General features: G+C 41.8%; 1 protein-coding gene across 8 annotated transcripts in view; it reads left to right on the forward strand.

Annotated features, from left to right (window-relative positions):
• Positions 1 to 15,904, forward strand: part of UNC79 (unc-79 homolog, NALCN channel complex subunit) — a 211,805-nt gene that overhangs the window by 130,680 nt on the left and 65,221 nt on the right. For all 8 annotated transcript variants that reach the window (XM_073638291.1, XM_073638297.1, XM_073638292.1 and 5 more), the window contains one exon: positions 13,652 to 13,834. In XM_073638291.1, the coding sequence (XP_073494392.1) occupies positions 13,652 to 13,834 (183 nt within the window). The remainder of the gene's footprint in view (positions 1 to 13,651; positions 13,835 to 15,904) is intronic.

Below are 15,904 nucleotides of genomic sequence, written 5' to 3' on the forward strand. Positions count from 1 at the left end.
GTATATAGAAGCACGTAGCACATAGAGGCATATAGGTATGTAGAGGCATACATATAGGTATGTAGAAGCATGTAGGTATATAGAAGCACGTAGTATGCAGAGGCATATAGGTATGTAGAGGCAGGTAGGTATATAGAAGCACGTAGCACATAGAGGCATATAGGTATGTAGAGGCAGGTAGGTATATAGAAGCACGTAGCACATAGAGGCATATAGGTGTATAGAGGCATACATGTAGGTATGTAGAAGCATGTAGGTATATAGAGGCAGGTAGGTATATAGAAGCACGTAGCACATAGAGGCATATAGGTATGTAGAGGCAGGTAGGTATATAGAAGCACATAGCACATAGAGGCATATAGGTATGTAGAGGCAGGTAGGTATATAGAAGCACGTAGCACATAGAGGCATATAGGTATGTAGAGGCATACATATAGGTATGTAGAAGCATGTAGGTATATAGAGGCAGGTAGGTATATAGAAGCACGTAGTATGCAGAGGCATATAGGTATGTAGAGGCAGGTAGGTATATAGAAGCACGTAGCACATAGAGGCATATAGGTATGTAGAGGCAGGTAGGTATATAGAAGCACGTAGCACATAGAGGCATATAGGTATGTAGAGGCATACATATAGGTATGTAGAAGCACGTAGCACATAGAGGCATATAGGTGTATAGAGGCATACTTGTAGGTATGTAGAGGTATACATGTAGGTATGTAGAAGCATGTAGGTATATAGAGGCAGGTAGGTATATAGAAGCACGTAGCACATAGAGGCATATAGGTATGTAGAGGCATACATGTAGGTATGTAGAAGCATGTAGGTATATAGAGGCAGGTAGGTATATAGAAGCACGTAGCACATAGAGGCATATAGGTATGTAGAGGCAGGTAGGTATATAGAAGCACGTAGCACATAGAGGCATGTAGGTATGTAGAGGTATACATGTAGGTATGTAGAAGCATGTAGGTATATAGAGGCAGGTAGGTATATAGAAGCACGTAGCACATAGAGGCATATAGGTATGTAGAGGCAGGTAGGTGTATAGAAGCACGTAGCACATAGAGGTATGTAGAGGCAGGTAGGTATATAGAAGCACGTAGCACATAGAGGCATGTAGGTATATAGAGGCAGGTAGGTATATAGAAGCACGTAGCACATAGAGGCATATAGGTATGTAGAGGCAGGTAGGTATATAGAAGCATGTAGCACATAGAGGCATATAGGTATGTAGAGGCAGGTAGGTATATAGAAGCACGTAGCACATAGAGGCATATAGGTATGTAGAGGCAGGTAGGTATATAGAAGCATGTAGCACATAGAGGCATGTAGGTATACAGAGGCAGGTAGGTATATAGAAGCACGTAGTATGCAGAGGCATATAGGTATGTAGAGGCAGGTAGGTATATAGAAGCACGTAGCTCATAGAGGCATTTAGGTATTTAGAGGCAGGTAGGTATATAGAAGCACGTAGCACATAGAGGCATATAGGTATGTAGAGGTATACATCTAGGTATGTAGAAGCATTTAGGTATATAGAGGCAGGTAGGTATATAGAAGCACGTAGTATGCAGAGGCATATAGGTATGTAGAGGCAGGTAGGTATATAGAAGCACCTAGCACATAGAGGCATATAGGTATGTAGAGGCAGGTAGGTATATAGAAGCATGTAGCACATAGAGGCATATAGGTATATAGAGGCACCTAAGTATATAGAAGCACGTAGCACATAGAGGCATATAGGTATGTAGAGGCATACATGTAGGTATGTAGAAGCATGTAGGTATATAGAGGCAGGTAGGTATATAGAAGCACGTAGTATGCAGAGGCATATAGGTATGTAGAGGCAGGTAGGTATATAGAAGCACATAGCACATAGAGGCATATAGGTATGTAGAGGCAGGTAGGTATATAGAAGCACGTAGCACTTAGAGGCATATAGGTATGTAGAGGCAGGTAGGTATATAGAAGCACGTAGCACATAGAGGCATATAGGTATGTAGAGGCAGGTAGGTATATAGAAGCACGTAGCACATAGAGGCATATAGGTATGTAGAGGCAGGTAGGTATATAGAAGCACGTAGCACATAGAGGCATATAGGTATGTAGAGGCATACATATAGGTATGTAGAGGCAGGTAGGTATATAGAAGCACGTAGCACATAGAGGCATATAGGTATGTAGAGGCAGGTAGGTATATAGAAGCACGTAGCACATAGAGGCATATAGGTATGTAGAGGCATACATGTAGGTATGTAGAAGCATGTAGGTATATAGAGGCAGGTAGGTATATAGAAGCACGTAGCACATAGAGGCATATAGGTATGTAGAGGCAGGTAGGTATATAGAAGCACGTAGCACATAGAGGCATATAGGTATGTAGAGGCAGGTAGGTATATAGAAGCACGTAGCACATAGAGGCATATAGGTATGTAGAGGCAGGTAGGTATATAGAAGCATGTAGCACATAGAGGCATATAGGTATGTAGAGGCAGGTAGGTATATAGAAGCACGTAGCACATAGAGGCATATAGGTATGTAGAGGCAGGTAGGTATATAGAAGCACGTAGCACATAGAGGCATGTAGGTATACAGAGGCATACATGTAGGTATGTAGAAGCATGTAGGTATATAGAGGCAGGTAGGTATATAGAAGCACGTAGCACATAGAGGCATATAGGTATGTAGAGGCAGGTAGGTATATAGAAGCACGTAGCACATAGAGGCATGTAGGTATGTAGAGGTATACATGTAGGTATGTAGAAGCATGTAGGTATATAGAGGCAGGTAGGTATATAGAAGCACGTAGCACATAGAGGCATATAGGTATGTAGAGGCAGGTAGGTGTATAGAAGCACATAACACATAGAGGCATGTAGGTATGTAGAGGCAGGTAGGTATATAGAAGCACGTAGCACATAGAGGCATGTAGGTATGTAGAGGCAGGTAGGTATATAGAAGCAAGTAGTATGCAGAGGCATATAGGTATGTAGAGGCAGGTAGGTATATAGAAGCACGTAGCTCATAGAAGCATATAGGTATGTAGAGGTATACATCTAGGTATGTAGAAGCATGTAGGTATATAGAGGCAGGTAGGTATATAGAAGCACGTAGCACATAGAGGCATATAGGTATGTAGAGGTATACATCTAGGTATGTAGAAGCATGTAGGTATATAGAGGCAGGTAGGTATATAGAAGCACGTAGTATGCAGAGGCATATAGGTATGTAGAGGCAGGTAGGTATATAGAAGCACGTAACACATAGAGGCATATAGGTATGTAGAGGCAGGTAGGTATATAGAAGCACGTAGCACATAGAGGCATATAGGTATATAGAGGCAGGTAGGTATATAGAAGCACGTAGCACATAGAGGCATATAGGTATATAGAGGCAGGTAGGTATATAGAAGCACGTAGCACATAGAGGCATATAGGTATGTAGAGGTATACATCTAGGTATGTAGAAGCATGTAGGTATATAGAGGCAGGTAGGTATATAGAAGCACGTAGTATGCAGAGGCATATAGGTATGTAGAGGCAGGTAGGTATATAGAAGCACGTAGCACATAGAGGCATATAGGTATGTAGAGACAGGTAGGTATATAGAAGCACATAGAGGCATATAGGTATGTAGAGGCAGGTAGGTATATAGAAGCACGTAGCACATATAGGCATATAGGTATGTAGAGGCAGGTAGGTATATAGAAGCACGTAGCACATAGAGGCATATAGGTATGTAGAGGCAGGTAGGTATATAGAAGCACGTAGCACATAGAGGCATATAGGTATGTAGAGGCAGGTAGGTATATAGAAGCACGTAGCACATAGAGGCGTATAGGTATGTAGAGGCATACATATAGGTATGTAGAGGCAGGTAGGTATATAGAAGCACGTAGCACATAGAGGCATATAGGTATGTAGAGGCAGGTAGGTATATAGAAGCACGTAGCACATAGAGGCATATAGGTATGTAGAGGCATACATGTAGGTATGTAGAAGCATGTAGGTATATAGAGGCAGGTAGGTATATAGAAGCACGTAGCACATAGAGGCATATAGGTATGTAGAGGCAGGTAGGTATATAGAAGCACGTAGCACATAGAGGCATATAGGTATGTAGAGGCAGGTAGGTATATAGAAGCATGTAGCACATAGAGGCATATAGGTATGTAGAGGCATACATATAGGTATGTAGAGGCAGGTAGGTATATAGAAGCACGTAGCACATAGAGGCATATAGGTATGTAGAGGCATGTAGGTATATAGAGGCACGTAGTATGCAGAGGCATATAGGTATGTAGAGGCAGGTAGGTATATAGTAGCACATAGAGGCATATAGGTATATAGAGGCAGGTAGGTATATAGAAGCACGTAGCACATAGAGGCATATAGGTATATAGAGGCACCTAAGTATATAGAAGCACGTAGCACATAGAGGCATATAGGTATGTAGAGGCAGGTAGGTATATAGAAGCATGTAGCACATAGAGGCATATAGGTATGTAGAGACAGGTAGGTATATAGAAGCACGTAGCACATAGAGGCATATAGGTATGTAGAGGCAGGTAGGTATATAGAAGCACGTAGCACATAGAGGCATGTAGGTATGTAGAGGTATACATGTAGGTATGTAGAAGCATGTAGGTATATAGAGGCAGGTAGGTATATAGAAGCACGTAGCACATAGAGGCATATAGGTATGTAGAGGCATACATGTAGGTATGTAGAAGAATGTAGGTATATAGAGGCAGGTAGGTATATAGAAGCACGTAGCACATAGAGGCATATAGGTATGTAGAGGCAGGTAGGTATATAGAAGCACGTAGCACATAGAGGCATGTAGGTATGTAGAGGTATACATGTAGGTATGTAGAAGCATGTAGGTATATAGAGGCAGGTAGGTATATAGAAGCACGTAGCACATAGAGGCATATAGGTATGTAGAGGCAGGTAGGTGTATAGAAGCACGTAGCACATAGAGGCATGTAGGTATGTAGAGGCAGGTAGGTATATAGAAGCACGTAGCACATAGAGGCATGTAGGTATATAGAGGCAGGTAGGTATATAGAAGCACGTAGCACATAGAGGCATATAGGTATGTAGAGGCAGGTAGGTGTATAGAAGCATGTAGCACATAGAGGCATGTAGGTATGTAGAGGCAGGTAGGTATATAGAAGCATGTAGCACATAGAGGCATGTAGGTATGTAGAGGCAGGTAGGTATATAGAAGCACGTAGTATGCAGAGGCATATAGATATGTAGAGACAGGTAGGTGTATAGAAGCACGTAGCACATAGAGGCATATAGGTATGTAGAGGCAGGTAGGTATATAGAAGCACGTAGTATGCAGAGGCATATAGGCATGTAGAGGCAGGTAGGTATATAGAAGCACGTAGCTCATAGAGGCATGTAGGTTTATAGAGGCAGGTAGGTTTATAGAGGCAGGTAGGTATGTAGAGGCAGGTAGGTATATAGAAGCACGTAGCACATAGAGGCATGTAGGTATATAGAGGCAGGTAGGTATGTAGAGGCAGGTAGGTATATAGAAGCACGTAGCACATAGAGGCATGTAGGTATGTAGAGGCAGGTAGGTATATAGAAGCACGTAGTATGCAGAGGCAGGTAGGTATATAGAAGCACGTAGCTCATAGAGGCATATAGGTATGTAGAGGCAGGTAGGTATATAGAAGCACGTAGCACATAGAGGCATATAGGTATGTAGAGGCAGGTAGGTATATAGAAGCATGTAGCACATAGAGGCATATAGGTATATAGAGGCACCTAAGTATATAGAAGCACGTAGCACATAGAGGCATATAGGTATGTAGAGGCATACATGTAGGTATGTAGAAGCATGTAGGTATATAGAGGCAGGTAGGTATATAGAAGCACGTAGCACATAGAGGCATATAGGTATGTAGAGGCAGGTAGGTATATAGAAGCACGTAGCACATAGAGGCATATAGGTATGTAGAGGCAGGTAGGTATATAGAAGCACGTAGCACATAGAGGCATATAGGTATGTAGAGGCAGGTAGGTATATAGAAGCACGTAGCACATAGAGGCATATAGGTATGTAGAGGCATACATGTAGGTATGTAGAAGCATGTAGGTATATAGAGGCAGGTAGGTATATAGAAGCACGTAGCACATAGAGGCATATAGGTATGTAGAGGCAGGTAGGTATATAGAAGCATGTAGCACATAGAGGTATGTAGGTATGTAGAGGTATACATGTAGGTATGTAGAAGCATGTAGGTATATAGAGGCAGGTAGGTATATAGAAGCACGTAGTATGCAGAGGCATATAGGTATGTAGAGGCAGGTAGGTATATAGAAGCACATAGCACATAGAGGCATATAGGTATGTAGAGGCAGGTAGGTATATAGAAGCACATAGCACATAAAGGCATATAGGTATGTAGAGGCACCTAAGTATATAGAAGCACGTAGCACATAGAGGCATATAGGTTTGTAGAGGCAGGTAGGTATATAGAAGCACGTAGCACATAGAGGCATATAGGTATGTAGAGGCAGGTAGGTATATAGAAGCACGTAGCACATAGAGGCATATAGGTATGTAGAGGCATACATATAGGTATGTATAGGCATGTAGGTATATAGAAGCACGTAGCACATAGAGGCATATAGGTATGTAGAAGCAGGTAGGTATATAGAAGCACGTAGCACATAGAGGCATATAGGTATGTAGAGGCAGGTAGGTATATAGAAGCACGTAGCACATAGAGGCATATAGGTATGTAGAGGCAGGTAGGTATATAGAAGCACGTAGCACATAGAGGCATATAGGTATATAGAGGCACCTAAGTATATAGAAGCACGTAGCACATAGAGGCATATAGGTATGTAGAGGCAGGTAGGTATATAGAAGCATGTAGCACATAGAGGCATATAGGTATGTAGAGGCAGGTAGGTATATAGAAGCACGTAGCACATAGAGGCATGTAGGTATGTAGAGGTATAAATGTAGGTATATAGAGGCAGGTAGGTATATAGAAGCACGTAGCACATAGAGGCATATAGGTATGTAGAGGCAGGTAGGTGTTTAGAAGCACGTAGCACATAGAGGCATGTAGGTATGTAGAGGCAGGTAGGTATATAGAAGCACGTAGCACATAGAGGCATGTAGGTATGTAGAGGCAGGTAGGTATATAGAAGCATGTAGGTATATAGAAGCACGTAGCACATAGAGGCATATAGGTATGTAGAGGTATACACGTAGGTATGTAGAAGCATGTAGGTATATAGAGGCAGGAAGGTATATAGAAGCACGTAGTATGCAGAGGCATATAGGTATGTAGAGGCAGGTAGGTATATAGAAGCACGTAGCACATAGAGGCATATAGGTATGTAGAGGCAGGTAGGTATATAGAAGCACGTAGCACATAGAGGCATATAGGTATGTAGAGGCAGGTAGGTATATAGAAGCACGTAGCACATAGAGGCATGTAGGTATGTAGAGGTATACATGTAGGTATGTAGAAGCATGTAGGTATATAGAGGCATATAGGTGTATAGAAGCACGTAGCACATAGAGGCATGTAGGTATACAGAGGCATACATGTAGGTATGTAGAAGCATGTAGGTATATAGAGGCAGGTAGGTATATAGAAGCACGTAGCACATAGAGGCATATAGGTATGTAGAGGCAGGTAGGTATATAGAGGCATGTAGGTATGTAGAGGTATAAATGTAGGTATATAGAGGCAGGTAGGTACAATACAGACCAAAAGTTTGGACACACCTTCTTATTTAAAGATTTTTCTGTATTTTCTTGACTATGAAAATTGTACATTCACACTGAAGGCATCAAAACTATGAATTAACAGATGTGGAATTATATACTTAACAAAAAAGTGTGAAACAACTGAAAATATGTCTTATATTCTAGGTTCTTCAAAGTAGCCACCTTTTGCTTTGATGACTGCTTTGCACACTCTTGGCATTCTCTTGATGAGCTTCAAGAGGTAGTCACCGGAAATGGTTTTCACTTCACAGGTGTGCCCTGTCAGGTTTAATAAGTGGGATTTCTTGCCTTATAAATGGGGTTGGGACCATCAGTTGTGTTGTGCAGAAGTCAGGTGGATACACAGCTGATAGTCCTACTGAATAGACTGTTAGAATTTGTATTATGGCAAGAAAAAAGCAGCTAAGTAAAGAAAAACGAGTGGCCATCATTACTTTAAGAAATGAAGGTCAGTCAGTGCGAAAAATTGGGAAAACTTTGAAAGTGTCCCCAAGTGCAGTTGCAAAAACCATCAAGCGATACAAAGAAACTGGCTCACATGAGGACCGCCCCAGGAAAGGAAGACCAAGAGTCACCTCTGCTTCTGAGGATAAGTTTATCCGAGTCACCAGCCTCAGAAATCGCAGGTTAACAGCAGCTCAGATTAGAGACCAGGTCAATGCCGCACAGAGTTCTAGCAGCAGACACATCTCTACAACAACTGTTAAGAGGAGACTTTCTGCAGCAGACCTTCATGGTAAAATAGCTGCTAGGAAACCACTGCTAAGGACAGGCAACAAGCAGAAGAGACTTGTTTGGGCTAAAGAACACAAGGAATGGACATTAGACCAGTGGAAATCTGTGCTTTGGTCTGATGAGTCCAAATTTGAGATCTTTGGTTCCAACCACCGTGTCTTTGTGCGACGCAGAAAAGGTGAACGGATGGACTCTACATGCCTGGTTCCCACCGTGAAGCATGGAGGAGGAGGTGTGATGGTGTGGGGGGGCTTTGCTGGTGACACTGATGGGGATTTATTCAAAATTGAAGGCATACTGAACCAGCATGGCTACCACAGCATCTTGCAGCGGCATGCTATTCCATCCAGTTTGCGTTTAGTTGGACCATCATTTATTTTTCAACAGGACAATGACCCCAAACACATCTCCAGGCTGTGTAAGGGCTATTTGACCAAGAGGGAGAGTGATGGGGTGCTACGCCAGATGACCTGGCCTCCACAGTCACCAGACCTGAACCCAATCGAGATAGTTTGGGGTGAGCTGGACCGCAGAGTGAAGGCAAAAGGGCCAACAAGTGCTAAGCATCTCTGGGAACTCCTTCAAGATTGTTGGAAGACCATTTCCGGTGACTACCTCTTGAAGCTCATCAAGAGAATGCCAAGAGTGTACAAAGCAGTCATCAAAGCAAAAGGTGGCTACTTTGAAGAACCTAGAATATAAGACATATTTTCAGTTGTTTCACACTTTTTTGTTAAGTATATAATTCCACATGTGTTAATTCATAGTTTTGATGCCTTCAGTGTGAATGTACAATTTTCATAGTCATGAAAATACAGAAAAATCTTTAAATGAGAAGGTGTGTCCAAACTTTTGGTCTGTACTGTATATAGAAGCACGTAGCACATAGAGGCATATAGGTATGTAGAGGCAGGTAGGTGTTTAGAAGCACGTAGCACATAGAGTCATGTAGGTATGTAGAGGCAGGTAGGTATATAGAAGCACGTAGCACATAGAGGCATGTAGGTATGTAGAGGCAGGTAGGTATATAGAAGCATGTAGGTATATAGAAGCACGTAGCACATAGAGGCATATAGGTATGTAGAGGTATACACGTAGGTATGTAGAAGCATGTAGGTATATAGAGGCAGGAAGGTATATAGAAGCACGTAGTATGCAGAGGCATATAGGTATGTAGAGGCAGGTAGGTATATAGAAGCACGTAGCACATAGAGGCATATAGGTATGTAGAGGCAGGTAGGTATATAGAAGCACGTAGCACATAGAGGCATATAGGTATGTAGAGGCAGGTAGGTATATAGAAGCACGTAGCACATAGAGGCATGTAGGTATGTAGAGGTATACATGTAGGTATGTAGAAGCATGTAGGTATATAGAGGCATATAGGTATATAGAAGCACGTAGCACATAGAGGCATATAGGTATGTAGAGGCAGGTAGGTATATAGAAGCACGTAGCACATAGAGGCATATAGGTATGTAGAGATATACATGTAGGTATGTAGAAGCATGTAGGTATATAGAGGCAGGTAGGTATATAGAGGCAGGTAAGTATATAGAAGCACGTAGCACATAGAGGCATATAGGTATGTAGAGGCAGGTAGGTATATAGAAGCATGTAGCACATAGAGGCATATAGGTATGTAGAGGCAGGTAGGTATATAGAAGCACGTAGCACATAGAGGCATATAGGTATATAGAGGCAGGTAGGTATATAGAAGCACATAGCACATAGAGGCATATAGGTATGTAGAGGCAGGTAGGTATATAGAAGCACGTAGCACATAGAGGCATATAGGTATGTAGAGGCAGGTAGGTATATAGAGGCAGGTAGGTATATAGAGGCAGGTAGGTATATAGAGGCAGGTAAGTATATAGAAGCACGTAGCACATAGAGGCATATAGGTATGTAGAGGCAGGTAGGTATATAGAAGCACGTAGCACATAGAGGCATATAGGTATGTAGAGGCATACATGTAGGTATGTAGAAGCATGTAGGTATATAGAGGCATATAGGTATATAGAAGCACGTAGCACATAGAGGCATATAGGTATGTAGAGGCAGGTAGGTATATAGAAGCACGTAGCACATAGAGGCATATAGGTATGTAGAGGCAGGTAGGTATATAGAAGCACGTAGCACATAGAGGCATATAGGTATGTAGAGGTATACATGTAGGTATATAGAGGCAGGTAGGTATATAGAGGCAGGTAAGTATATAGAAGCACGTAGCACATAGAGGCATATAGGTATGTAGAGGCCGGTAGGTATATAGAAGCACGTAGCACATAGAGGCATATAGGCATATAGAGGCAGGTAGGTATATAGAAGCACGTAGCACATAGAGGCATATAGGTATATAGAGGCAGGTAGGTATATAGAAGCACGTAGCACATAGAGGCATATAGGCATGTAGAGGCAGGTAGGTATATAGAAGCACATAGCACATAGAGGCATATAGGTGTATAGAGGCACCTAAGTATATAGAAGCACGTAGCACATAGAGGCATATAGGTATGTAGAGGCAGGTAGGTATATAGAAGCACATAGCACATAGAGGCATATAGGTATGTAGAGGCAGGTAGGTATATAGAAGCACATAGCACATAGAGGCATATAGGTATGTAGAGGCAGGTAGGTATATAGAAGCACGTAGCACATAGAGGCATATAGGTATGTAGAGGCAGGTAGGTATATAGAAGCACGTAGCACATAGAGGCATATAGGTATATAGAGGCAGGTAGGTATATAGAAGCATGTAGCACATAGAGGCATATAGGTATGTAGAGGCAGGTAGGTATATAGAAGCACATAGCACATAGAGGCATATAGGTATGTAGAGGCAGGTAGGTATATAGAAGCACGTAGCACATAGAGGCATATAGGTATGTAGAGGCAGGTAGTTATATAGAAGCACGTAGCACATAGAGGCATATAGGTATGTAGAGGTATACATGTAGGTATGTAGAAGCAGGTAGGTATATAGAGGCAGGTAGGTATATAGAGGCAGGTAAGTATATAGAAGCACGTAGCACATAGAGGCATATAGGTATGTAGAGGCAGGTAGGTATATAGAAGCACGTAGCACATAGAGGCATATAGGTATATAGAGGCAGGTAGGTATATAGAAGCACGTAGCACATAGAGGCATATAGGTATGTAGAGGCAGGTAGGTATATAGAAGCTCGTAGCACATAGAGGCATATAGGCATGTAGAGGCATATAGGTATGTAGAGGCAGGTAGGTATATAGAAGCATGTAGCACATAGAGGCATATAGGTATGTAGAGGCATACATGTAGGTGTATAGAGGCACCTAAGTATATAGAAGCATGTAGCATGCAGAGGCATATAGTTATATAAAAGCATACATGTAGGTATGTAGAAGCACCTAAGTATATAGAAACATGTAGAGGCATATAGGTATACGGAGGCATGTAGGTATATACTGGCATGTACAGTAGGTAAATAGAGGCATTCATGTAGAAGCATATAGAGACATGTAGTTGTATAGAGGCATTCATGTAGAGCCATATAGAGGTATGTAGATATATAGAAGCATACATGTAGAAGCATATAGGTATATATATATACAGGGTGGTCCAAAAGTAGGTGGACAGAAAGTGTAATAAGGTTATGAAGGGGGAGATTTATCAAACACTAAATTGCAGCCCCCTGTCTGGATCATCCTCCAATAAACCATGAATTAGACGTGGAGGATCAGCTTTCCACCCAATAGATTTCAGGATTCGCTTGATAGAAGCTCGTGAAATCCCCTATTCCACAGAGGCTCTTCTTGTGACTTTTTTGGACTCTGAACAAATGTTTCAGCAACAAGTTGTTTCTTATCTTCTGTACAGACGGTTTTGGGTCGAGCAGTTTTTGGAGCATTAAGGATTGAGCCGGTGGCATTGAATTTGTCATGAATGCGGTAAATGGTTTGTCTCTTTGGGGCTCGAGCACCAAATGTTTCAACCCAATTTGCTGTAACGGTTTCAGCATTGTGAGATTTCCAATACTCCGTTAAAATCCATTTTCTTTGATCTTTATTTAAATTATTTGCCATTATGTGTTATCTGAATGATCTGAAAAGAGAACAGATTTGGGGGAGATCTATCTGTGAAAACTAGATCTGTGAAACTGGCTCAGTTGCCCTTAGCAACCAATCAGATTCCACCTTTCATTTTCCAAAGAGTCTGTGAGGAATGAAAAGTGGAATCTGATTGGTTGCTGAGGGCAACTGAGCCAGTTTCACTTTACACCATGTTTGATAAATCTCCCCCTTCATAAACTTATTACACTTTCTGTCCACCTACTTTTGGACCTCCCTGTGTATATAGGCATATAGAGGCATGTAGGCATATAGAGGCATGTAGGTATATAGAGGCATACATGTAGCCATGTAGAGGTATATAGGCTGTAGGTTCAGGTGTGGAGATTCGCAGTCCAGCCCGGGAATAGCGGCCATACTACAGATCCTATATAAACCTCAGCCACCACACGGTGGTGTGAATACAGCCTCACATTTCGTCTTTTCCACACACGCCGCTGCTTTATCGGTCGTTACTCAATTCCCACACTCCGCGGAGGTGAGGCCAAGTTTTGTTAATCTTAAATTTATACAAAGTTTTGGAATTTCTTTTCTCATGATAAGAATTATCGCATCATTTACCGTTTTTGGGAAATTGTTTTTGTCACGTGCCGTAAATGTGACTGAACTGAAGGAGAAGGCTAAAATAAAAAAATATATATATATTTAATGACATCCGGAGCTTCCCTGCGTAAACAGAGGAAATGAAGAGTTTATTCACTATCAGACCACATGGCCGGCTAATGAGCTCACTTTATTTTCCACGGGACCTCTAAGAGCCACCAATAAACTACTTCTGTAAAAGAAAAAACTGTAGACTGGTAAACCTCCTGGTTCATTAACGTAATGCCTGAGGTACAGTGAAGACTGACACACAGACAGCTGTAGTAATCAGGGTCTGGAGAAAGCTGGGTGACATCATGTAGCAGTGCAGCACATAACTCCTAGACATATATATGAGATATACGGATGCAGAGTGGTGCTGATAAATCGTATATGTGGACAGTGTGTATATTGCCAGTGTCTGATAACAGTGATGCTGCTTGTGTTGTAGGTGATGGATTATAACATCAACTTGGGGAAACATCTTCTGCCCCTCGTGGTTCAAGTCCTGAAATACTGCACTTGCCCCCAGCTCAGGCATTACTTCCAGCAACCGCCGCGCTGCTCTCTCTGGTCTCTGAGGCCGCACATCCGGCAGATGTGGCTGAAGGCTCTCCTCGTCATCCTCTATAAGGTACGGTGATCATTTGCACACGCTAACTTGCTGCGGAGCTTGTCCTTATACACGGCAGCTGATCCCCGAAGAAGCAGAGCTGTAGTGTAAAGTTTGGAGCCTCTGAGGAGGTGGACTTAAAGGGGTTGTCTAGCGCTTCTGCATTGGAGGTAAGCGGTGCCGATGATGTTACCACCATACATATCTGCCGAACCTTGTACATGATTGGCAGGGATTGTGCATGTACTACAGACCATTTGGACAGACTGAACATATGAATGAACTCTTTTTACATCAGATGTCTTTATTCTAAAAAAAAGTACGACAGTGATCATGGGAGATTGGGAATCTCTCTCCGGCAAAAGTAATGGGTCTAGAAGATTCTTATTTTCTCTCGCTAACAACTTTATCTTTCAAAAGGTAGAAGAGAGAACAAAAGGATCTGCCATCTTGGACCTAATTTTTACCATCAGGGAGGAAATGGTTGGGGAAGTAAAGGTGGCTGGGAAGTTAGGAGGCAGCGATCATGCTATCCTCGAATTTTGGATTACAATAGGAGGAAGACCTGCGAGGACTTAGACTTTAAAGGTTGGACTTAAGAAAGGCAGATTTTAATGGACTCCGAAAGAGGGTAGGAAATGTCCAATAGCTGGATGTTCTAAAGGACAGAAATGTCCAAGGAGGATGGGAGATTTTGCTAAATTAAATTCTCACTGCACAATAAGTAACAATCCCGAAAAGAAGGAAGAATTGGAATCATTTAAAGAGACCAGGACGGATGAACACAGAACTTAAACACTTGTTAAAAAGGAAAAAAGAAATGTATATCAAATGGAAAGAGGGGGCATAGCTAAAGAAGAATATAATGCTGTCTGCAGGGAATGCAGGGCAAGACTTAGAAGAGCTAAAGCCAGGATTGAAGTGAGGCTTGCAAGGGAGATCAAAAGCAATAAAAAAGGATTTTGGGGGTATGTCAAAAGCAAAAGAAAATGCAAAGATGCTATAGGATTTTTATAGGATGAAAAGGGTGAAGTGGTCAAAAATGAAGTTGAGACAGGCGAACATTTAAATTCCTATTCTGCATCTGTATTCTCTAAGAAAGGAAATGTAACATTAACTAATCTTCACTGTGCTATCCAAGGAATAAAATAATCCACACTATCTATTAACAGAGAGATGGTGCAGGAATACTGAGCTAATTTAAATGAATTTATATCTCATTGTCCAGATGAATTACATCCTAGGGTACTGAAAGAGACAGCAGAGGAAATTGCAGAACCACTAACTAGAATATTTGAAAATTCCTGGAGAACAGTAGAAGTCCCAGAAGATTGGAGAAGGGAAAATGTTGTCCCTTTCTTCAAAAAAGGAAAGAAGATGGAGCCAGGAAATTACAGGCCAGTGAGCCTTACTTGTATACCAGGGAATTACTGGCCAGTGAGCCTTACTTCTATACCAGGGAATTACTGGCCAGTGAGCCTTACTTCTATACCAGGGAATTACTGGCCAGTGAGCCTTACTTCTATACCAGGGAATTACTGGCCAGTGAGCCTTACTTCTATACCAGGGAATTACTGGCCAGTGAGCCTTACTTCTATACCAGGGAATTACTGCCTTACTTCTATACCACAAAATATCTTTGAATAAATTATTAAACAGCATGTATGTAAGTACTTGGATAAGAAAACAGTAACTAACCAGAGCCAGCATGAGTTTGTAGCAACAAGTCATGCCAGACTAATCTCATTTTCTTCTATGATGGAATCACTGACTGAGTGGATCAGGGAAATGCGGTACATATAGTATATCTCAACTTCAGCAAAGCATTTGATAAAGTATCTCATACTCTCCATATTGAAAAAAATGACCAAATATGTGATTAACACAGTGAGGTGGATTCATAACTGGCTCAGTGATCGTACTCAAAGAGTGGTAATAAATGGTTGCACATCCAGTTGGAAGAGTGTTTCCAGGGGGGCACTATGAGGCTCTGTCCTGGCCCCAGTGTTGTTTAACATTTTTATAAATGGTCTAGATAAGGGAACTGAAGATAAACTAATCAAATTTGCAGACGATGCAAAGCAGGGAGGG

Source organism: Phyllobates terribilis, unplaced genomic scaffold (assembly GCF_046119375.1).
Source record: "Phyllobates terribilis strain yellow unplaced genomic scaffold, ASM4611937v1 Scaffold_7__3_contigs__length_470593459, whole genome shotgun sequence".
Lineage (NCBI taxonomy): Eukaryota > Metazoa > Chordata > Amphibia > Anura > Dendrobatidae > Phyllobates > Phyllobates terribilis.